Source organism: Triticum urartu, chromosome 1A, assembly GCF_056163025.1.
Source record: "Triticum urartu cultivar PI428250 chromosome 1A, HENAU_Tu73, whole genome shotgun sequence".
Taxonomy (NCBI): Eukaryota; Viridiplantae; Streptophyta; class Magnoliopsida; order Poales; family Poaceae; genus Triticum; species Triticum urartu.
Genome location: NC_141873.1, coordinates 525,271,534 through 525,295,353, shown reverse-complemented (window position 1 = coordinate 525,295,353; position 23,820 = coordinate 525,271,534). Strand labels below are relative to the sequence as shown.

Below are 23,820 nucleotides of genomic sequence, written 5' to 3'. Positions count from 1 at the left end.
CCTTAAGCGTGCGGACCCTACGGGTTCGAGAACAATGTAGACATGACCGAGACACGTCTCCGGTCAATAACCAATAGCGGGACCTGGATGCCCATATTGGCTCCTACATATTCTACGAAGATCTTTATCGGTCAGACCGCATAACAACATACGTTGTTCCCTTTGTCATCGGTATGTTACTTGCCCGAGATTCGATCGTCGGTATCCTATACCTAGTTCAATCTCGTTACCGGCAAGTCTCTTTACTCGTTCCGTAATACATCATCTCACAACTAACTCATTAGTTGCAATGCTTGCAAGGCTTTATGTGATGTGCATTACCGAGAGGGCCCAGAGATACCTCTCCGGCAATCGGAGTGACAAATCCTAATCTCGAAATACGCCAACCCAACATGTACCTTTGGAGACACCTGTAGAGCTCCTTTATAATCACCCAGTTACGTTGTGACGTTTGGTAGCACACAAAGTGTTCCTCCGGCAAACGGGAGTTGCATAATCTCATAGTCATAGGAACATGTATAAGTCATGAAGAAAGCAATAGCAACATACTAAACGATCGGGTGCTAAGCTAATGGAATGGGTCATGTCAATCAGATCATTCACCTAATGATGTGATCCCGTTAATCAAATAACAACTCTTTGTCTATGGTTAGGAAACATAACCATCTTTGATTAACGAGCTAGTCAAGTAGAGGCATACTAGTGACACTCTGTTTGTCTATGTATTCACACATGTATTATGTTTCCGGTTAATACAATTCTAGCATGAATAATAAACATTTATCATGATATAAGGAAATAAATAATAACTTTATTATTGCCTCTAGGGCATATTTCCTTCAGCAGATGCATATCAATCTGAGCCCACCTGAAGCATTGGAACCATACTTGTCTCGAATAGACATACTGAAGCATGATATGGTCCACCGAATCTTCCTCCTGATCGCAGAGGAAACAATCGAACATCGCATCTTGTAGCCCATGTCGAAATCTTCTGTCCGACGTCCAAAGTATGTGTTGCAGGGCCATCCACATAAACAGCCTACAGGCCATGGGAGCCCAACATTTCCATAGGCCTTTGGCGCATCCAAGTCTGCTAGCACCCTCATTCATAATACAGTATGAAGATGTGACGCCCCGAGACCGATGTGCCAGGTGTCGTCCAATTATTCGCTGTTGTTGCCTTGTCATTGCTTGTGTGCCATGCATTGCATATCATGTCATCATGTGCATTTCATTTGCATACGTGTTCGTCTCATGCATCCGAGCATTTTCCCCGTTGTCCGTTTTGCATTCCGGCGCTCCTATCTCCTCCGGTGGTCATTTCTACCTTCTTCTCGTGTGTGGGGATTAAACATTTCCGGATTGGACCGAGACTTGCCAAGCGGCCTTGGTTTACTACCGGTAGACCGCCTGTCAAGTTTCGTACCATTTGGACTTCGTTTGATGCTCCAACGGTTAACTGAGGGACCGAAAAGGCCTCGTGTGTGTTGCGGCCCAACACCCCTCCAAAGTGGCCCAAAACCCACCTAAACCCCTTCCATCCTCTCGGTCGTTCGATCACGATCGCGTGGCCGAAAACCGCACCTCATTTGGACTCTCCTAGCTCCCTCTACCTATAAATATGTGATCCCTTCCGAAAATCCCACCGTCCAAACCCTAAAAACTCCTCCGCGCGCCGCCGGACACTTCCTCCCGCGCCGGCCGGACATGTCCACCCCGGCGCCACATCACTTCGGCCAACCAGAGGCTGCCACGTCAGCGCGGCCGCCTCTCTCATCCACTCACGACGTGCCACGTCACCACCGCGCCCTCTCTCTCCTCGCGCCGCCGCCGCGGCCCGCGGAGCCCATCCGGGGCCCGCGCGAGCCCGGATCTCGCTGCCGCCCGACCCGCTTCGTCTCGCCCAACGCCGGCCGGCCCCCGCCGCTTGCCGGACTCCACCACCTTCGCCGGCGCCGCCCATCGCCGCTAACCGGCCACTCTCTCGCGCCGCCGAAGCCTGCAAGCATCCGCGCACGCCACCGTTCCGCCCAGAGGCCCGAGCCCCGCCTCTTCGCGCCCGTTCGCCGCCTCGTCTTCTCGTCGGCTGGCGACCTCGCCGGAGCCCGACCTCGTCAACCCCGGCGACCGGAGTTTCAACCTCTCCACGCAGCGACCCCGGGTCGAGCTCTTTCGACCACCCACGCCACGCGTCACCCGCGCCCCGATCCGGCCGCCGGTCGCCGGATCCGGCCGTCTGCACCACCACGCCGGAGTTTCGACCTCCTTCGTCGCCGGAGTAGCGCCGACGTCGCCGTTGACTTCGTCCCCGCCAGATCTGCACGGCTCCGTTCCTGTACGGCCACGTCCACCGAACCAAACACGTCGCCCGAGCCCGGATCTCCTCGTCCCGTACCACTCCGTCCATTTTCCCCGAGATTTCCACGTTTCATATGCACATATTCATCGTGTCGTAACTTTGCATCCGTAGCTCTGATTCATGCATATAGCATATCAAAATGTTCGTCTCAGAGAGTACATTATTTCATCTCATTGCATCATTTTCATTTGCGTTCATCTTGATGCCCGAAATGCTGTTGGAAGAGTGCTACTTGAGATAATTGTCAGATCTGCTGCTCCATTTAGATATTTGTCATTTTTGTCATGTTTATTGTGTGCATGATATGCCCATGAGCTATACATATGTTTTGTTAAGGGTTTTGCCATCTTTCTAGAGGTGCAACCCATATATTTTTGTGAGGTGTGTGCTGACTAGCCCAAGTTTGCAAAGTGAGGCACTTGGTAATGCTGATTTCAGGGACTTAGCATTTCCACTAAGTCCTTGAGCTGTTTATCTCATTTGGCCATATGTTCATGTTGTTTCCTAGTGATCTGTGCCTCTTTTGAGGATGATCAGTAAGGATGTTTTGTTAATCCTGTAGTGCTCTATCCATCCATGTCTTTGTTTGCAATTATGGAGCACCCTAGCTTGAGTCAATCGAGCTCTACTTTTGTCATTTCGTGAATCTGGGCAGATTGTCTACTTGTTAGCGATTTTGCCGATGATGTTGTAGTTGATCCGTGCATGCTATGTTATTGTTCTTGCCATGTCTAGCTTGTATTTTGTGTATTCTTGATGGATGTATGCTTAGTTTGTCATGACTTGCTCTGTAGTGAGTGCATCGAGCTCGTGAACATGCCTACTTGATATCTGTTTCAGCATGCTCCAGTTTTCATTAAGTCTGAGAACTGATTATGTTTTTGCCATGTTCACATGCTTGCAATTGTATTTTCTGATCCCTTTTGGCTCAAGGTCACTAAGGGACTTTTGTTAAGCTCTTTGAGTAGCTCCATGCCATGCCTTACTTTGCCATGTTCAGGTCCTGTAGCATATAGTGTTGTTGCTCCGAAGAGTGCTATCTGATCTGAAATTCCAGACAAGTGTTAATTTCACTAAGTCTGAGATCTGTTTACCATATGCATTTTTGCCATGCTTGTTTGAACCTGTTAATGGATGAATTGGCCGTAGCTCAGTGCTAGACTTTTGTTAAGCATCATGAATGCATCCCTTCCATATATTTTGTTGTCTTGTTTGGGTGCTGTAGCATGTTCATCTTGTTGCATTTAGATGGCTACTTGCTGTAAATCGCAGAACATGGTCATATTTGAATTGCTTGCCATTTCCAAACCGTAACTCCGATTCCGGCGTTCTTTATATCGTTTTCAAGTGATTTCATCTCATCTTTCCAGTGGCACACTTGGTTTTACAATTTGAGGCCAGGTTCATGTATTCCTTGTCACATCATGCATATGCACCGCATACCGCATCCCACATATCATACCATGTTCATGTGTTGATTGTTTACTATGTTGTGTGCTTCTTTTCCGGTGTTTGCTTCTTCGGGTTGGTTCTGATAACGTCGCGTTTGTGAGGATCCGTTTGACTACGTCCGTTTGTCTTCTTCATGGGCTCGTTCTTCTTCCTTGCGGGATTTCAGGCAAGATGATCATACCCTCGAAATCACTACTATCTTTGCTTTGCTAGATGCTCGCTCTTTTGCTATGCCTATGCTGCGATACCTACCACTTGCTTATCATGCCACCCGTATTGTTGAACCAAGCCTCTAACCCACCTTGTCCTAACAAACCGTTGTTTGGCTATGTTACCGCTTTGCTCAGCCCCTCTTATAGCGTTGTTAGTTGCAGGTGAAGATTGAAGTTTGTTCCTTGTTGGAACATGGAAATGTTGTTCCTTGTTGGAACATGTTTACTTGTTGGGATATCACAGTATATCTTATTTCAATTAATGCATCTATATACTTGGTAAAGGGTGGAAGGCTCGGCCTTATGCCTGGTGTTTTGTTCCACTCTTGTCGCCCTAGTTTCCGTCATATTGGTGTTATGTTCCCGGATTTTGCGTTCCTTACGCGGTTGGGTAATAATGAGAACCCCTTGACAGTTCGCCTTAAGTAAAACTCTTCCAGCAATGCCCAACATTGGTTTTACCATTTGCCACCTAGCCTTTTTTTCTTTTCCCTTGGGAGTCGCGCTCCTGAGGGTCATCATTATTTTACCCCCCGGGCCAGTGCTCCTCTGAGTGTTGGTCCAACTGAGCGATGTCCGAGGCTACCAGGGGCAACTCTGGGCTGGCTTACCCGACGTCTTGCTCATCCGGTGTGCCCTGAGAACGAGATATGTGCAGCTCCTATCGGGATTTGTCGGCACATCTGGGTGGTGTTGCTGGTTTAGTTTTACCTTGTCGAAATGTCTTGTAGAACAGGGATACCGAGTCTGATCGGAATGTCTCGGGAGGAGGTCTATTCCTTCGTTGACCGCGAGAGCTTGTGATGGGCTAAGTTGGGACACTCCTGCAGGGTTTTGAACTTTCGAAAGTCGTGCCCGCGGTTATGGGCAGATGTGAATTTGTTAACGTCCGGTTGTAGAAAACCTGAACTTGACCTTAATTAAAATGTATCAACCGCGTGTGTAACCGTGATGGTCTCTTTCCGGCGGAGTCCGGGAAGTGAACACGGTGTTGGAGTAATGCTTGACGTAGGTTGTTCTAGGATCACTTCTTGATCATAGTTTATCGACCGTGCTTTTGCCTTCTCTTCTCGCTCTCATTTGCGTATGTTAGCCACCACATATGCTAGTCGCTTGCTGCAGCTCCACCTCATACCTTTACCTTACCCATAAGCTTAAATAGTCTTGATCGCGAGGGTGTGAGATTGCTGAGTCCCCATGGCTCACAGATACTTCCAAAACCAGCTTGCAGGTGCTGATGAGTCCGTGCAGATGATGCAACCAAGCTCAGGAGGAGCTCGATGAAGATCTTGTCCTTCGTGTTGTTTCGTTCTAGTTGATCAGTAGTGGAGCCCAGTTGGGGTCGATCAGGGACCTTGTCGCATTTGGGGTTCTTCTTTTATTTTGGTTCCGTAGTCGGGCCTTGATTGTATTTGGATGATGTAATGCTTTATTCTTGTAATTGTGTGAAGTGGCGATTGTAAGCCAACTATGTATCTTTTCCCCTTTTGTATTACATGGGTTGTGTGAAGATTACCTCACTTGCGACATTGCTTTCAATGCGGTTATGCCTCTAAGTCGTGCTTCGACACGTGGGAGATATAGCCGCATCGAGGGCGTTACAGCAGATGCCGCCGACTACTGGCCAGAGGCAGACCACTTCCAGATCGCCTGATCTCCCACGTTTGGATCAAGGTTCGAGTCACTTGTGATCTCCCAAAGATAAATGAACTAGACCAAGCCATCGGTGGACAGCCCCCCTTGATATCGTTTATCCATTTGCTTGCAGTCAACCCATCCCTCTCCAATCTTCTAGTAACAGTCTGAGTCTTGACTTGCCCTACCACAAGTGGCGCAATCTCGGCAATTCGGAGCCCCTGGATCCACCTATCCTTGCAGAACAACACGCGGTTCCATCTCTGAGCTTCTAGTGCACTAAGCTGGCAAAATCGGCCTGCATATCCTTGTCCACGGACATGGCCAGGTCATGCCAAGGTTTGGATGTATCAGTACGCCTTAACCATTCTCATCTGAGCCGGAGGGCGATTCCTTGCGTATTGATCTCGCCAACTCCACCAAGTTCCTTCAGCCAACATACGTGCTTCCAAGCAACTAGGCACTTGCCGCCGTGGATCTCCTCTGTTCCGGCCCAGAAGAATGCCTTGCACTCTCTATCAATGCTATCAAGCACCAACTTCGATGCATCAGCCACGATAAGATGGTGAGTAGGCCTGGCCCTCACCACAAAGATCAGCTTGTCCGGCCTTGTAATCATGCCTCTCGTCCATCTTGACAGGAAGTTCAACACCGCATCCACTGATTGCGGGTTAGTTGTTTGATCAAAAGCTGGAGCCCTAGATACTTGCACAGAAAACTCTGAATCCTCCAGGGAAGGGCCGCGGCTACCCTCTCTGTATCTTCCTCAGTCCGGTCTGATCAGTATCACCGAGGACTTTTGGTAATTGTTTTCAGTCCCGAGGCCTACCCAAAGATGTACATCACTTCCTTCACTTCTTTGCAAAATCTCATTTGCTACTCCATGTAACAAAATCTTCCGCGCTCCTCCGCCAACAATGCTACACGTACGAAGGATTACGGGGTGTTACGGGGGCTGATTCAACGTGGCCGTTAATGATTGGGGTTAGTTGTGGAAGCGGGCCCACCCCATGAAAATCAAGGGGGGGGGGGGGTGAACGTCAATAATTCTACACCTACGAAACCTTCTCCGTGAGCTTACTTAACCTTCCATAAAATTCTCTTCTGCCCCCCTGATTTTAACCGGGGTGGGCCTCAGCTGCTAATCTTGGCCCAATTAACAAACCCCACATCAACTTTTATGTAGAATCTGAATGTAACATTACTAGGGCTGCAAGAAAAGCTCGAGGATCACGACTCGCTCGAGATTGACTCGTTTTTTTGGCTCGGCTTGAGATCGACTCGAAAAGAAACAAGCTGAGTATGAACATTTTTTGTAGCTCGGTCAAGAAATGAGCCGATCTTGAGCCAATACTGTCTCGCTCGATTTTAGCTCGATAGCTCGGCATAATATTATTATGTTAGATGAGCATGCTAGATATTAAATGAAAATAGGATAATTTATGCCATATATGTCATTCAGGATTTTTCTTTGTTTATTTGCAAGCAAGCATGTAAGCTTAATTAATTGCTGAGAAAATTTCTACCTTCGTATGGTAAGTGGTCGGCCGTGCGTTAACTATTCTGTTGTTTCCCAGCATATGCACCTTTCTTTTTTGTTTTCTTTCATCCATGAAAACCACCATCTGTTGGTCCAAGAAAAGATGAGCTCTCCCGACTATGAAGCGATGGTGGTACCTTCAATTGAAGACCACCATCTGCTTCGTTTTCCCAATTATATACTCCACGGTGGTGGTCCCAATGATGGGAGTATATTTTGTGAATCATTATCTTATGTCGATTCTAGACATTCAGCCATGAGAGAATAAGTCAAATTACATCTAAGAAACTTAAATTATCATCATTCTGATGGAATAATATTTTTAGTGTTTTTTTATGTGGTGTTGTGCTTTATCTAGCTGGAATAATAGTCATAGATTTATATTTTTATCCTCTCATTTAGCTCGAAACTAGCTCGAGATCAACTCAAAATTGTTACAAGCTAAGTATGAGTCATGTTCTACAGCTTGACCTTGAGCTTCACTTAGTTTGAGCTCGCTCGAATTTTAATATGAGTTGAGCCGAGCCATGTGCAACTCGCTCGAACTCGACTTGTTTGCAGCCTTAAACATTGCGTATGTGTAGCATTGCTCGGTGAACGTTTAGTAAATTGGAAGGAGTCTGTAAAGCCCCGTAACTGTTCGTGCATCTAGCATTTTTTGCTCCTCCGCAGAGGATCAAGGCCATGAACCGACGTGTGATCGTGCTGTTCAATTATCCCTAGCGACCGGGGCCCCACGCCATCTGGAACTGCCTCATCCACTCCGCGCGGGTCCCGCCGCGAGCACCGTACCATCCACTGCCGCCTCGCCACGTCCGCCGCGTCTCCGGGTATATAAGCCGGCGGGAAGGAGCCCGCAGCTGACCACACGGAGCAACGTGAGCCACGCACACCAGATTTACAACCAAGCACGAGAGAAGGAAATGGTTGTGGCGGAGGCCGGCGACGAGAGGAGCCTGTCGAACATGGTGCTGGGGTTCTACGAGGAGGCCGACCGGGAGCGGCGGCCCGAGGACGAAACCACCGTCGGCGACGGCGGCTGCAGCGACGACGAGAGGGCCGGCGGCGGCGCCGCCGCCGAGAGCAGCGCGTTCTGGGCGGAGCAGCTCTCCCATTTGCATGTAAGTTAATGGAGTCGATCGTCGTGAACTGGTTGGCGTGTGTGCTTGGCTGTTTGTCATCGCATCATCGGGCGGCATGTAAATTAATCTCGCCGTCACGAATGCGTACACGCAGGAGGTGCTGGGCAAGACGAGCTCGGCGGAGAGCCGGATCCGGGCGGACACGGAGGAGGCCGTCAGGCATGCGCGGTCCGGCACCGCCACCGCGGCAGCTGGCGTCTGCTCCTCCTGCGCGACCCGCGCGACGGCCGGCGGTGGGTGCCGGGGCTGCACGCTCCGGTCCGTCGCGGCGCGGCTGCGCGACGCCGGGTACGACAGCGCCGTGTGCCGGTCCAGGTGGGCGCGCTCGGCGGAGTTCCCCGCGGGGGAGCACAGCTACGTGGACGTGGTGGTGCCGACGAGGAGCGGCAGGGCGGTGCGGGTGGTGGTGGAGCCCAGCTTCCGGGCCGAGTTCGCCATGGCGCGCGGCGGCGCCGGGTACGGCGCGCTGGTGGCCGCGCTCCCGGAGGCGTTCGTGGGCAGGGCGGAGAAGCTGCGCGCCGTGGTCGCGGCCATGTGCGCCGCCGCGAAGCGGTGCGCGCGGGAGAGCAGCCTGCACATGGCACCCTGGAGGAAGCGCCGGTACATGGAGGCCAAGTGGCTCGGCACGCCGGACCGCCTCCTGCCGGCCGCCGGTTCCCCCGTGGCGGCCGGATCCCCGGAGAGCGAGAAGCAGCGCAGGTTCAGGGCCTCCATGCTGACGCTCGACTTCGGCGGCCGGACCGCGGTGGAGGTTGCCTGAGTGGTCGATCGCACCTGGAGATGGCTGCAACCTGTGAACTGCCGGCCTAAGAAATTACCACGAATACATACATACATACATACCTATGAATTGAATTCTCGTGTGGGAATACACTGTTTGCTTGCTCCCTCGGTGATCAAAACCGCCAAGGATGCAGCTGCTCCTTCATTTACCGAGCGCTTCGGGTAGGGGCGTTGGCCTCCCTCAATGATCTTTGCTCCGGTGAACCAACCCACCCAGCTATCTCTTACGCAGCCATCGACCACGGCCGAGGTGATCAATCGATGATAAATGTCACACGTGACACGAACACATGACAACTCTAAATATTTTTTATACCAAATTTAGTGACGCGAGGATGTTAGTTGTCAAGTATGATGACTTTTTTGTTCGGATGCCGAATTTTAGTTTCTTTCGTTGTTTTTTTCTTTTCGAATGGCAACATTGATTGTAAAAACTGTCAGGGTCGGAGTGCTTCATGCAACACGTGTGACACTTTATCATTTGAAAACAGTATTTGGTTTGATCTCTAGCGACCTACCCCTGCACTGCGATTTGAGTATCTTAATGCAGCGAATCAGAGGAGTGGTCGGTACTTATATAGAGCATCTCTAGCTAGCTAGTGGGTATGCATGAGTCTAATTTTAGTAGGGAGATTTGTGGCCCGGGACAACTTCTCTACTAGCTTAACAGGTCTGCCCTTGCGTTGCGTTGCGTTGCGGACTCATTCCACCATGTATGGTTTGATCTGCTGCCAAAAGCGAGGACGACGGGGCAACATGCAGCGTGTGATGGTGTTGTCTCATCACTGATGCTACTCGGACCGGCCTTTACGAGGTCTTTTTTATAGGGTTAGTTTTAGTTGGCAAAATATGATTGGATTACGAGGGAGGGAAGGACCCCACCCCGGCTGAAATTCAGGGGGAGCGGTTTAGATAGATGGAAGAAGTTCGTCGTTCATATGGGTGCCGTGTGTTTAGGATTATCGGTTGTCTCATACTCCCTCTGTAAAGAAATATAAGATTGTTCATATTTGTTACCGACTGCCATCTGGGAGGATAGTATGGGACTGCCAGAGCATCCTGAACTGGGAATTTTGGTGGTACCGATGGCCTTCCTCCCTCGTCTACCGCCGGCACGTGCAAGATCATCACTTGCATGACATGTCACTTCATTACCGTGCTTATATGTTGGCTCATGAGACCGTGGAAAGTGGAGGCGACAGCGCATGCTGACTTTGATTAGTTGGTGCTTTTTGAGTACCATGTCACGAGCTCCGGGATGAAAATCTTAGGTCTGACACCAGTTGGTTATGCCTAGCAATGGCGATGTTGCCTGGTTACCAAGTTGGGGGCTTTGCTCGGACTTGATCTTCAGGGTGAAAACCATCGATCTAGCCTTTGGTGGTTGGATCCGGCCATAAGGCGCTTGTGCATCATTCCCTTTCTGAAGGCGTTGGTTATAGAGAACCATCTCATGGTCTTTTTGTTGTCATGATATGGTTGGTGCCAATGATTTTTGTTTTATTTCGTCGATCTTTGTTTCGATCGCTTTGATTTTTTTTCTTCGTCCAAGCAAAGCTTCGGTCTTGTATGACTTTTCGCTTATCGTCGTGATTATTTGTGTGTGCGTTTGTATTTTGTTGTGTGCATCGTAGACATGGAGAGGCCATATACACTTGATGCTAAATTACAAGTCAATAAAAAACAGCCTTTGTTGGAAAATCTCTTGACTTGAGCAATTCTATGTTTTTTCTTTTTCTTTTTGAGGATGACTAGTTCTAGAGATCTTAACATAGAAAAATGGAGTGTGTTTTGGGCATATATATAGGTTCCCCATTGGGACTATATGAAACTAGAAGCGTAGGCATGCCTTGCCGTGCCGCATGCCTCAAACTGTCTCTTCAGTAGTTGTTTATTTCCGACACTGTAACTATCGTTCTTAGTCCCAACGGACCGCTATATGTGCCACCCCACAACAGCCACAATCGTAAACATTCTCGAAACAAAGGGGGAAAACACACCAAGCCCCAAGATGAAGGCGGCATGGTGCGTGGACAAACTACCGCCGGACGAAGTAGTGCCCCATCAAAGCCCTAGTATCAACGCGGCAGCCTCATATCAACCATAGTACCAACAAACCATACAATCAAGATTTCGTCCATTCTTCTGAGATGGTTTTTCTTCTAAAACAGAGTCCAGAAAATATTTATTGTGATCTATAATGTAAAGAAAAAGAAAGGTGTGTCTCGTGTAGTTTGTGTTTATATACAACGAAAAATTGATTTACAGAGCTGTGATCTACTCCACATAACACGTTCTGGGAGGAAGAGGACACACAATCACAGCAGCTTCGGCGGCGGGGGCCCTGAGAAATCCGGTGGGCTATATGAGAGCTTTAGGATCCAGTTGGCAAGCCTGTTCTTGTTTTGCTCCTGAGCTGCTTCCTGGCAGCTGGTCTTCTCAATGGTTCCATCTCTATCGAGAGTCGCCTTGAGTCTTTCAAGGGTCTGAACTATCTGAGTAAACTCGGGCCTCTTCTCGGGTTGAGCGGACCAGCATTGCTCCATCAATTGTTGCAATGGCGTCGGGCAGCTCGAAGGAACAACCGGTCGCAAGTTCTGAAATTAGAATTTCGTTAACAAACAGTTCATGCGCAGAACTGTCAAGTGAGTAAACTGAATGTTTCTTTGGGAAATTTCCTCACTGCGGCGGAAACAAATTGGAAGATAAGTGAATTAGGAGAGTGAATACCTTATTAACAACTGCATAAGCTGCTTGGAGCGGAGTCATCTCTTCATAAGGGATCGAACCACTAACCAGTTCCCACAAGACGAGCCCAAAACTATAAACATCGACTTTCGGACCATATGGCTTGCGCTTACACATCTCCGGCGCCATCCATCTATATGTGCCTGGGTCATCTTCCATCGTGTTGCAGTAAACGTCTTCAAAAGCTACTCCAAAATCAACGACCTTTGCGCAACATTCTGCGTCAAACAGAATGTTCTCAGGCTTCACATCACGGTGGATTACTCCTTGCGAATGCACGTATTCCAGACCACGTGCAATGTCCAGGGCAACGGAGATGATCTTCCCCAAAGGAAGTTGCTTGCCCTCCAGCTTGCGCAGATAAGCTCTCAAAGAGCCCCCAGGCAGGAACTCAGTGATGACACAGAAGACAGGTGCAGAGCTACATGCCCCAACCAGCTGCACAAAATTTGTTAATGTATTAAACATAACATTTTGTTGCAGTATGTGATGAAATCTAGAGTACCAACATGATAAAATGTAGCTACAGTCCAATAATACTGCCTATCTTATGCTAGCAGTGCTGTTTAAAAAAAACTGATACAAATACAGCTGCGGTGGTCCAGGTAGTCTAATATCAAGCCAAGAAAATTAATTTTCTTATTATTTTTAGTGAAACAGGCTATGAGCTTGACAACTATGACAACATTGATTACACTGATGGGTACGGGAGCAGTTAGTAGATAGTTATGTCCAAGGCAAAGACATTGACTAGTATCCTACTCGTGTACTTGTCATCTCCAGAGGAAGATATTTCTTCTTTTTTTAGTGGCAGGGGGAGAAGATACTTGGCATTGCAGTGAGCATATTCCTTGTATATGTCATTAGGGAGAAATACCCTGGATTATCTACTGCCAGCAAAGTCATGCTTGCAGAAACACTACTAAGAAATGCAAGAAATACAGAAGAGCAAAGTTGAGGCCCTATGGAAGGTAATGCATATTGCACCTGTTAATAATTTGAGGGGTGCTGCATACTGACTCAACTACGCAAAATCCCCAAATTCAAGTATGGGCAGTTCCATGAATACATAGAAAGGCAAAATGACATAGTGGTCACTGTACTGTTTGCTAATGAAGAAATAAATGCTACTGGGCAATGGATAGCTAGAAAACATCAAAATAAAATTTATACGGAAATTCATTTCATTACCTCAATGACATTGCGATGCTGGAGCCGAGCCAAAATGGTAACTTCGACGGTGAACTGCTTCTCAAGCCGGGCAGCCAGTTCTGGGTCTTCACCATCATCAGGTAGCCTGATAAACTTGACAGCAACAGGCTGCTCCTTATAGATTCCGTGGAACAGACGACTATACGCCCCTGATGCAAATCTGTGGCCAATGAGTAACTGTGAGCGGTCGACCGTCCATTTCTCAAGTACATCGAGCGCAGCGACCTTTGCAACTCTAGCTTCGGAGTTCCTTGGCCAGGAAGAGGCCCTTTTGGTTACCAATTTGGTCGCTGCTCTTGTCGAAGAGAAGGCAAAAGGGGGACTATCATCCAGCAACCGAACAGAACTAGATTTCCTTTGCCGCTGTGGAGAGGAGAACCTCTTGCTGGCAGCTTTCGCCTCCCTAAAAACGTCAGAGATGACGCGCGCTGGGATAGGGGATTTCGCTCTTCTCTTCGGCTTTGATCCATCCCCAGCAACCTTGAAAGATACACTCCGTGGATTGGAATCGCCGGCTAGCCCTGCATCCTTGGCAAAGTAAGGACCTGGGCTAGAGCACACCCTCTGCAACCTCAAGCTTTGCTCCTCCGAGTGGAAAGAGAACTCCAGCGTGTTGCCCGAGCTTCCATCTTTCAAACCCCGGACAATACGCCGATTAGGAATATCCAGGGATTTCAAGCTCAGGCCGTTTCCCTTCTGTCCAACCTCGCCCCGATCTTGCATCGTTGATGTTTCTTTCAGTGAGCCATCAGCAATAGCACCACGCTGTTTCAACTGAACATCTGAAAACACAACATCTTTCGTCTTGCGGTCTGCCTGGCCAGCCGCCGATTTTGCCCTGGGAATCGCCGGCCTCGTCGGGTTTGAGACCGCCCCTTTGACCCTCGGCTGCAGACTCTTGAGCTCTGAATCAAAATCTTTCTGTATGGACACGGCGCGGCGGCTGAACTGCTCGTCGAAGGAGCACCTGCCGGAGCTAGACCTGACGATGGAGTGCGAGAACTTGGTGCGCCGCACCCAAGAGTACTCGTCCTCGTCCATCTCCTCCGCGAAATCTCAAGCAAACCAGATCCGAGAATACCGTAGGGCGGCCACGAAGTTGCAAGCAAGAACTGGATCAGAGGACTCAGATGAGAACCTGACGCTAGAAGAGGATCTGCATTTGATCCCTCCCCGCCGGCGCTGTGACCCCGGAGTGCGTGCTGCTCCATCGCGGTCGACTCCGCCGCGCCATTCCACCAGATTCAACCGCCAATCGCCGGCTCCTCCTCGTCGTCGTTGGCCCGAACCTGAATCAGTTTGTTGGACTGAACGCTCAGAAACAAAACAGCAAATCAAATCAAATCAAGAAGAAGGAGAAAAAATATCTGGCCTTGTGCGTATCGGGGGCGGGGGCACTACCAGATTCCTGGTGCGTATCGGGGGCGTTGGGCACCACGGAATCAATCAATCGGCGGGCCAACCGGTCGGTTCGGGAAAGGCCAAGGCATGGACCGAACAGTTGGCCGTACGTGCGTGGGCGAATGAGGGGAGCGCGGCGGCGGGCCGAGACACGCCGCTCGCTCGCTCGCAGGGTGGGAAAGGCAGGGGAGGGAAAGCGACGAGATGCGTCGCCTCGAAGCAGACGGTGGCGAGTGGAGTAGGAGTTGGAGTAGCAGTATTGTTTTTGTGGCGGGATTCAAAGGCCGTTGGTCTCACGCCTCTTTCTCCGCCGTCGTCGCCTCCCGTGACGCCATGGGAAGACGCGCGCGCCCAGATCGAATCTAAACCCGGCGAAAGCGAATGAAACGGCCGCCGGAGGCAGCGGATTGGCGGAGGCGACGGTCGGGCCGAATCGGGATCACGCGGAGCCGAGGAAAAGCGAGGCGAAAAGCGGGCGGAAGAATGTTAAGAGGGTCGCACGCGCGCGCACGGGAAAGGCGAGGCCCGCGTGGGCGCGGCGAAGAGCTGGAGGAGAAGGACGAGCGCGTACCGTATGGAGAGGAGACAGGAGAAGAGCTTCTACGCCTCCTCCGTCGCCGTCGCCGTCGTCGCTGCGGGTGCCTCGTCGTCCGTCCGTCCGTCCGACCTCGCCGGTGGTCAGTGTCGGGGGTCGCGCGTGGAAACCTGGAGCTCTGGTCCGGATGTGGCCGGGAAGGCAGACAAGTACGGGGTACGAGAGGGTACACTTGGAAACTGTACGGTGCGGAGGGGGAGGGCCCTCCTCTAGGACCGCGACGAGGAGGAGGAGGAGGACGGACGACGACGGGCTGCGTGAGTGGGAGGTCGTCTACTACAACTAGAGAAAAATGCAATCTTTACTCCCACTCGACACAATTATTTGGGGCGGGCCTTGTTCGCTTGCGATGGGAGATGGCGCTACCTAGCTTTGTTATCGGAGCTCCTTTTCCTTTCTTTTGTCGATGGATGGATGGTGGCTCATCGGGTCGAGGTGGGTTGAGTGGGGGATGATGTGGCGTGCGTGGTATTCGTTCTTCTTTTTCTTCCTCCTATCAAGTCCCCGTTGAGTGAGTAGTTGTTGTTACGTGGACGTCGGCGAGCGTGGACTGGGGCGGGTGGGTGTCTGATTGGCATGGCGTGTTGGCATGCATGGGGCCCCCGCCGGGGAGCGGTGACCTCACGCGCTTGACCGTGGAACGGAGCAGGCCCTACCTGCGATAGCGGCGGCATCAACCACTGCGGATGCGCGGCGGGTCATCGGATGCCGTCTCCCGCCCGCCGCGGCGTGTGTCTGGCCTGGTCGGCTGCGCGAGCGGGGGCTGGGCCTCCGGCTCCAGCCGCCCCTCGCGTGCGCGCTCGCTGGGGGACATGCGTGTGCCGACCCACGTTGCAGCCCCGGTGCTGGCGCCCGCCCCCGTGCCGGCCGGAAGGAACCTGAGCAATTTTTCAAAGACATCAAAAGGTCATCGTATGTCTGCTAAGAAAAGTACCAAGTCCCCTTAAAAAACAGTACCAAAAAAAGGAGTATAATGGAAAGGCAACAAAATACAAAACAACTAGAAAAATAAATAAAATTACATCCAAAGCTATTTCGGCTATCCATTTCTCTATCGATTATATGCCGCCCGCCGGATATTGAAGATCTACTGAACAAGCGGTAAATGAAAGGGACAACCGCAAACTCCATCCCAAATCAAGCTTCCAAGACCGCAATAGTCACTCGTTGCTAGAAACGAGGACTAGAAATAATCTAATGAACATCGGTTGGTGAATCACCCACGCTATGCGGCCTTGCAATCCTTCAATGCCAGTCATCCTGACATGATGGACACCCCTGAGAGAGACGATACCATTGCAAGAGGTTCCGATAAAGGAGGATCTGACCTATGAAGAAAAAAGTCAGTCAAGATTTTAGAAGCAGCCGAGAGAATCATGAGAACCAAGGTTTTTAAGTTTTGCAATACTATGGGAGCACCACACCGAGGAAGAAGCAACATGGGAGCAGGAAGATGAACTTTGAGAGAACCATCGGTACCTATTTGTTGGGCACACCTAATCTCAGGGACGAGATTCATCTTAAGGGGGTTAGTTTGTCAGGTCCCAAATTATTCAAATTTAGGATGTGCATTTATAAGCATTTCATTTCATGATTTCAATGCATATTTGGTGTTTGAAAAAACAAATTGACAAATTCTTAAACCCTAAAACTAATTGTAGTTTGATTAGAGGCCATATTGATTTTTTATGCATTAAACCTTTTTGAAAATTGCATAAGGGCAGAAAAGTAATTTCGAAAGATCAATATGTTCCCTATTTTTCTGGTGTGTTCAAAGGATTTAAAGTAGTTTGAATTTGGGAAATTTCAAACTATAATTACGACCTGGGTTAAAAAACAAAAAAGATAAACAGAAAAAAGATAAATAATTAAATAATTAAAAGCCCAAAAGGACGGTCAGCCAGGCCAGCCCAGCTAGACATCCCAACACACGCGCATCACGAGCAAAAAACGAAACTGTATGACTGGGATCCAATCCCAGCCCAGCTAGCACACACTCTCTCTCTCTAGCTGTCGGCTGCGTCGACGTCAATCTCTGCCCGAAGCCCACACGCCCATGCTTGAGCTCCCCACTCACCACGATCCCGCGTTCGTGCCATCCGAGCACGCGTACGACCCCGTGGGCCTGTCCTATAAATACCATCGGACCCCCTCTTAAAGAAAAGCAACCTATTTCACCAGAGCATCCCTGGGCTGCTCACACCGCCGCCTCTGCCCGAGACACCTCAAGCACGATTCTGACGAGACCCGACCCCCATGCACAAAACCGCCACCACCCTCGCCTTCGACATCACCTAACGCACCTCCAGGACACCGTCCGCACGCCCGAAGACCACTGGAGCATCGATTTCATCGATACCCGAGCCACACCGCCTCCGCCGACCGCCGACGTGACTCCGGTGAGTCCTGTGGCACCACATCTCCAACGCTCTTCTTCGTCGCAGCCGACGTGTCCTCCCCGCGACACCACATCCCCGCATGTGCTCGCGCATGGGCTCCATGTGCAGCTCCTCCGACGTGGCTCCTCTCTATCGCCATGCGCTACCCGTGCCAGGGGGGAGAGGAATGGTCGACGGGGAGGAAGCAAGAGATGAGAGAAAGTGATGTGTGTGGTGGGCAAGGGGGATGCATGGCGATGGAGAACTCGTGCGCTTGCCGCCCGAGCGACAACAAAAGGTCACGACATGACGTGGCACCCCCTTGCTCGAAGATCTTTGCTCCGTGATCCAACAGTAGAAACAACGTTCAATCTGAAAACCTAAAAATCTGATGTCAGATTTTTAGCCTTTTCGAAAAGAAAGAAAGAAAATCTCACTCCTCTACCTCGATCCCCTACCCCCTCGTGCGATCCGGCCGCCTCCACCAGCAGGGATTTTCTAAAGAGTAGCGTGTTTGGCCTTAAAACAACGGGGAGTTTTGGGGCTGCATGCATCATTCTAATACAGAGGCCGAGGGTGATCCTCTTTTTTCAAAAAAAGAAACAACGGGGATTTTCGGCCGATCTCCTCTGCCCAACTGACCCCTGCCTCTTTCTCCCATTAACTCTAAGCTGCGCTCGGATGATGGTAGCAAGGCAAAAAAAGGGCACGAGCTGTCACCAGCCAAGTTTGGAGTATAAAACTGTTCACAAATCGACCGAGAAACAGGCAAAAGCAAATGACACAGCCACACCATAAGGCCTTGTACAATGGGAGGTGCTTAGAGAAATAAACCAAGATTTCCTTAAGCACCGGTGCTTATTTGTACTGGGGTAGACGCTTAACTAAGCGTCTCTTCTATAGAAATAGGCACCGGTGCTTCAGAAAAATTCGGTTTATTTTTCTAAGCACCCCCCTAAGCATCTCTCATTGTACAAAGCCTAATAGGCCATAGTAGCGCAATACATGTTTTACCCTCACTTATTGCAAATACAGCAGAATATGTTCTCAAGCACTCGTAGAGACACTTTTTGTTTTGGGAAGATCCAAGTTCACTGGCTTTCATGGTTCTCAGACAGTCGTAGAAACACATTGGAAAGTACTGGATTGCGTCTGCACAAGCATTGCAAAGAACAAGTAGACCCCCTTGAAAGACATCGGGGAGTTATGAACGGCTTGAAACGGGACGAGAATATCAAGCATCTCTTTTTTGATTGCCCGTTGGCGAGAGTTTTGTGGCGCACCGTGCAAATTGCCTTTAACATTACTCCTCCGAATTCGGTCGGTACGTTATTTGGAACGTGGCTTGTTGGGATAGAGTCCGAAACAGCTAGACACATTCGTGTAGGAGTATGCGCGTTGTTATGGGCAATTTAGAACTGCGGAAATGATTTGACTTTTAACAGAACAACAACTATTCATTTTTTGCAGGTTTTGTTCCGAACTACTGCGCTGATTCGTATGTGGTCTTTACTCACTCCGACGGAGGCCAGGGAGCGTTTGGTTACTGGATCTGTCCGGCGAGAGATGGTAGCGCGGGATATCTTCAACCGGTTTGGATGGCGGTCATGTAATAGGATAGACAATTAGTTTTCCTATCTTTTGTTATGCCAGTCGGTTGTGGCTTTTGGGAGTTTTGTTCTTGGCGTTGTGGCTCTGTGTGAGCTTGCCGTTTTGTATTTTGCTTTGAGACATTAAGACCTTGTTGAACCTCATTTTTATTCATATATGTGGCTGTATGCATCGTTCTGATGCAGAGACCGGGTGTCCTCCTTTAAAAGAAAAAAATGAACGGCTTGAAAGCGTCTTCTGCCGTTCCGCGGAACCGGAACCGATAGTTATCAGCATGTAAGTTTGGACTGGAGAGATGCATTTTCCCTCCTCACTGGCCTTGATGCGAGTTAACTTGCACTTGGTCATAAGCTGCATCAGGAGAAGACGGCATTGGTCAGTAAAGTGCATCGAACGAAAATCCGTACATTTATGAATAGGAAAATGGGACTGCAGGCTGCAACGAGAATTAAGAATTTGTCCTTGCATCATATACAGAGTTTCAAAGCGCGGGTGTTTTGGCGAACAGAAGCATGTATGTAGTGAGCGTGATGCACGAGGCACTTCATTTAGCTAGAACATTCTACTTGTAGAGGGTCAGAAACAAATAACCTGACAGACGTATTAGCTATAACTATAAGCATGCTCTCGCCCAACTTGCATCAATTTTGCGAATTTGCAACGCCCTTGGATCCTAGATATATGCAGTGATAAATCGTAGCAACACAGGAAGGCAACTCGATACTGCAGCGATTAACTTCAGTATACATGTACTCACAGCTAATGTTAAAAAAGACATTGAAAGCAATTATCGCTCAACTGTCCTAACGTGTTTGCTACTGTGCAAAGTGAATTCAAGCAAGCAAGAAGTAACACAGAAATAAAAGCATTGACCATGAATCAGAGAAGTGCAAAAGATGAGGTGTTATCAGTAGGGCGCCCAACATACGCAGCTACAGACGTGTTATATTGCTGTGAGTACATCAGAAGAATGCAAGAACAAACGAACAAAATCTGGAAAGGAACTAGTGTCAACTTATGTGAGATGTAAACACACGTACCATGTGGAAAGAGAGACCCCACTCTCTTACAACTGAGTCGGAAATGAACAGGAGGGTGAAGGTCCAAGTGTAAGTGACAGCATATCTGTGCCTCTGCTCACAGGCTGCTTAAGATCCTCCATCTTTGGGCAATCGTAAATGCCCACATACTTTATTTTTGCAACTGCCTTTGCTCCACCAATTGACACGAGGTCCGGACAACCCGAGATATGCAAATCACGAAGTGATGCGAGATTACTTCTGCAAGGGCCGGGTGGAATGGATGTTATACTTGGACATCCAATCAAAGCCAGATCAACCAGAGATTTGAGGTTTTGTAGGCAGCTTAAAAACCAGGAGGAAATATCCCCACATCGAACTAAGTGGAGCTTTTTTAGGGATGATGGTAATACTAGTTCCCTTGGCCATTTGAGACTAGGGCAATCACGAAACAACAGATCTTTCAGGTAAGGAAAACTCCCAGGCCTTTCACCAAAAAGGAACATTAACTTGCCACAATTCCTAACATCAATCGTTTGAATGGCAGGCAAACATTGTTCCGTTAGGAGACCGTCCAGTGTTGTCAGGTTCTCACAATTTTCAATGATTAGCAATGTAAGGGATTCGAATGCCCTGTTTGGTGGTTGTCCTTGTCCAACAGATAAAAGATATCTGCAGTTTGCAACATGCAACTTTTGTAGAGCTGGAAGATTCCACATTTGGGGTTGGATGGTCGTGACATAGTCACTTGATAAATAGAACTCGATGAGGGAGCAGCACTGGATATTGTTTGTGAGATACCCAGAACTTCCCAGTTTGAGTGTCTTGAGGGAGTGCGCCACCAAACTTCTCGAGCAGATATTTGGACAACCATGCACTTCTAATCTCTCAAGGGAATGAAAATCCCCAAAAGTTTCAGTTGGTAATGATACTAACTGGTTGCAATCAACAATCCTTAATTTCTTGATGGTAGGCACATAAGCTGGACGCAGAAGTTGCTCAACGCTTCGTAGATTTTGACACTGAAGAATGATTAGCTCTTCCAAGGACAGCAAAGTACCAATCTCGTCATTATTATTGTTGTCAACTAACACAGCAGGCATCTCATTTACGTTTCTATGCTGCTGCAACCAATTTGGGAGAGACACATCTGGATAACCGTTGAGGAGCAGAGATTCCAGACTGGTGGGAGGCTGTAGGGCTTGAAGCACTTCTTTCTCGACGTCCTCAGGAGAGAACGGCAAAGACCATGTCAGTCCCAGTCGGCGAAGATACTTCTTATCCTTCAGTTTAAATTCTGCCGCATAACAATTGCTCACAGAACCAAGATTCCTTATGCTCATACTTCCATCAAATTGGTTCAAATTCTTTATCAACATCATTTCGAACCGATTGGTTGCATCAATATTCAGAGTACACCCTGCATAATATTCAAATCCTCGTGATTTAAGTCTCTGTAAACTTATCAACTTACTAAAATCACAGGGCAAACTTTCTAGCTTGCACTCCTTCGCGTATAGTCTCTGCAGATTATAGAGGGAACAAAATGCTGAAGAAAAGCTATTGAAAGCACAAGCCTTGGAGATTTCAAGATGCCGAAGATGCTTCAAGTTGGCAATACTGTCTGGCAACTCATTTGGAGAGGCCCAAAAGAGCACACGCAAACGCTGAAGCTCACAACACCAACGGTCCATTATAACTGCAGCTTGATTCCGAAAAGACATGTCACAAATTAGTGTACGCAGCTTTGTGTGCTTGCTTAGGCTTAACAAGTTGGGAGTGCTCAAGTCTCTGCTTGGGAGTATGTACAGATGACGAACATTCTGGGGAACCATTTGGAAGTCCCTCATATTTCTTATGGTGAAGCAGTCATGACCTGACACTAGTTTTGCCATGTCATGCAGCAAGTCATGGATTATGTATGTACCGCAAACTTCTTGAAAGAAGGACCTATTTACAAGGTCCTCAAAGTACTGATGGCCAATATCATCAAGTGGAATGTCGCCTTGAGGCTCCACAAAGCCTTCTGCCACCCAAATTTCAGCTAAATGTCCCTTTTCAAATTTGTGATCTTTGGCGTATAGAGCACAGAACGAGAAGCATCTCTTCAAGTGGAATGGCAAATATATGTAGCTCAACCGAAGAGCTGGCAAAATATCAGTCTTCTCTTGTTTCAACTTCCAGAGTTCACTCTCTAGTATATTATTCCAATGTGTTGTATGAAGGTTCATTCCTAATAGACGTCCAAGAGTTTTGGCGGCCAAAGGAGAACCCTTCAACTTTGGAACTATGCCTTTTCCAATCCTCTCTAACTCAGGATCATTCCGGGAATTCGCAGACCCAAACGCACAAAGTTTAAAGAAATCCCAAAACACATCCTCCTTCAAACCATCTAATGGGAAGGGCTCCATTGTGCGCACTCTATCAGCAACATCTGGAAATCTTGTTGTGACCAACATCATACTTCCCTGTACCACATTTGTTAAAGAATCATAGAAGTCTTTCCAACGCTGCTCATTTTCCTTCAAGGCATCATCCCACACGTCATCAACAACAATCAAGAACCTTTTATTGCTCACACTGTGAGAAAGAGCATGTTGAAGAGAAGCTAAATGATCAAGCATTGTCCATTTTCCGGAAGCGGATTGTATGGCATCTTTAATTAATCTCTTTACATCAAAGTTATCTGCACAAATCCAGATTATTAACTCAAAGTAATCTTTCACCTGTTGATGATTGCATATATATTGAGCCAAAGTGGTCTTTCCAACGCCCCCCATTCCAACTATTGGCAAAACAGGAATAGATGGTATTCTTGATTCATTACTAATTTGGTTCCATGCTGATGTGCTTGTTGATGCATTGACTGCACAACTTGCTCTCTTCCGTTTTAACCACGCCAGTCCTATACGTTGAGGTACACCAAGAAATCCCATTATCTCCTTCAGTTCCTTGTCACGACCAAATATTCTTTTTTCACTCAGGAAAGGGGTAGTGTCTGGCCTGACTGATTTGTCGAACCCTGGTGTCACTCCATACAACCCCATTTTCTCTAGCTGACCAGAAATATTATTTAGCCTCTCTTGGATATCATTCACTATGTTGAAGCTGCCTTGTACAGTAGTGTGGTAGAAGTCAATAAAACCAGAATGAGTTGAATTGCCCTCCACTTTCATCTTTAGCTCATGCCATCTGAATTCATCAAGAAGGTCATCAGCATCATTCACTGCATCTTTGAGGTTGGGAAGGAGCTCAGCCACACGGCCTTCATGGATCCTCCACTCTGCTTGATCAATAAGGCCATACAATGCAGGAAGGGTATCCCTAAGACGTTGTAAGCCACTTTGCAAGTGCAATACTTCATGCTCAATACTTTTTTGCTGTGTTACAGACCCCCGGGAGCGCAGATATGAAAGAGAAGATCCAATCCATTGAAACAAATTGACACATTCATTGAGGCCACTAATGGCCCCAATAGCCCTTGATATGCTCATAGAGATTGTAGTCTGGAGATTAGTTTCTTCGTTCCTGTGGACAAATAAGAGATGCATTAAGCATTTTGGAAGTATATATACGACAAACAGCTGGTGCAGTAATCATTTTCTCCACATATGGATAGTTTCATCAGCGTGTAGGAATTGGTTCAAACAAAAGTGTCGGGTACGTTCTACGTTGTGACAGCAGCGAAGGGCGAATCTGCGGAGGCATTTGTCGAGGACGGACACTCTCT

At 48.5% G+C, this 23,820-nt stretch overlaps 3 protein-coding genes across 5 annotated transcripts; 1 reads left to right on the top strand and 2 right to left on the bottom strand.

Annotated features, from left to right (window-relative positions):
• Positions 1-8,055: 8,055 nt before the first annotated feature.
• On the top strand, positions 8,056-9,271 carry LOC125525187 (uncharacterized). Its single transcript, XM_048690202.2, has 2 exons — positions 8,056-8,322; positions 8,438-9,271. The coding sequence occupies exons 1-2, from the start codon at positions 8,125-8,127 to the stop codon at positions 9,101-9,103; spliced, it is 864 nt and encodes a 287-aa protein (XP_048546159.1). The 5' UTR covers positions 8,056-8,124; the 3' UTR covers positions 9,104-9,271.
• Positions 9,272-11,246: 1,975 nt separating this feature from the next.
• LOC125525172 (uncharacterized) lies at positions 11,247-15,384 on the bottom strand. Of its 3 annotated transcripts, none has more exons than XM_048690191.2 (4): positions 15,059-15,384; positions 13,066-14,375; positions 11,857-12,312; positions 11,247-11,723 (listed from the first exon to the last, which is right to left on the bottom strand). In XM_048690191.2, exons 2-4 carry the CDS (start codon positions 14,125-14,127, stop codon positions 11,445-11,447), a joined length of 1,797 nt encoding a protein of 598 aa, XP_048546148.2. In that variant the 5' UTR covers positions 14,128-14,375; positions 15,059-15,384; the 3' UTR covers positions 11,247-11,444. The 3 variants fall into 3 exon arrangements, with proteins under 3 accessions (XP_048546148.2, XP_087384574.1, XP_048546154.2); XM_087528448.1 differs by lacking the exon at positions 15,059-15,384 and adding an exon at positions 14,459-15,010; XM_048690197.2 differs by lacking the exon at positions 15,059-15,384 and adding an exon at positions 14,488-15,010.
• Positions 15,385-19,281: 3,897 nt separating this feature from the next.
• On the bottom strand, positions 19,282-23,584 carry LOC125525162 (putative disease resistance protein RGA1). Its single transcript, XM_048690179.2, has 2 exons — positions 20,112-23,584; positions 19,282-19,422 (listed from the first exon to the last, which is right to left on the bottom strand). The coding sequence occupies exon 1, from the start codon at positions 23,582-23,584 to the stop codon at positions 20,138-20,140; it is 3,447 nt and encodes a 1,148-aa protein (XP_048546136.2). The 3' UTR covers positions 19,282-19,422; positions 20,112-20,137.
• Between the last annotated feature and the right edge of the window lie 236 nt (positions 23,585-23,820).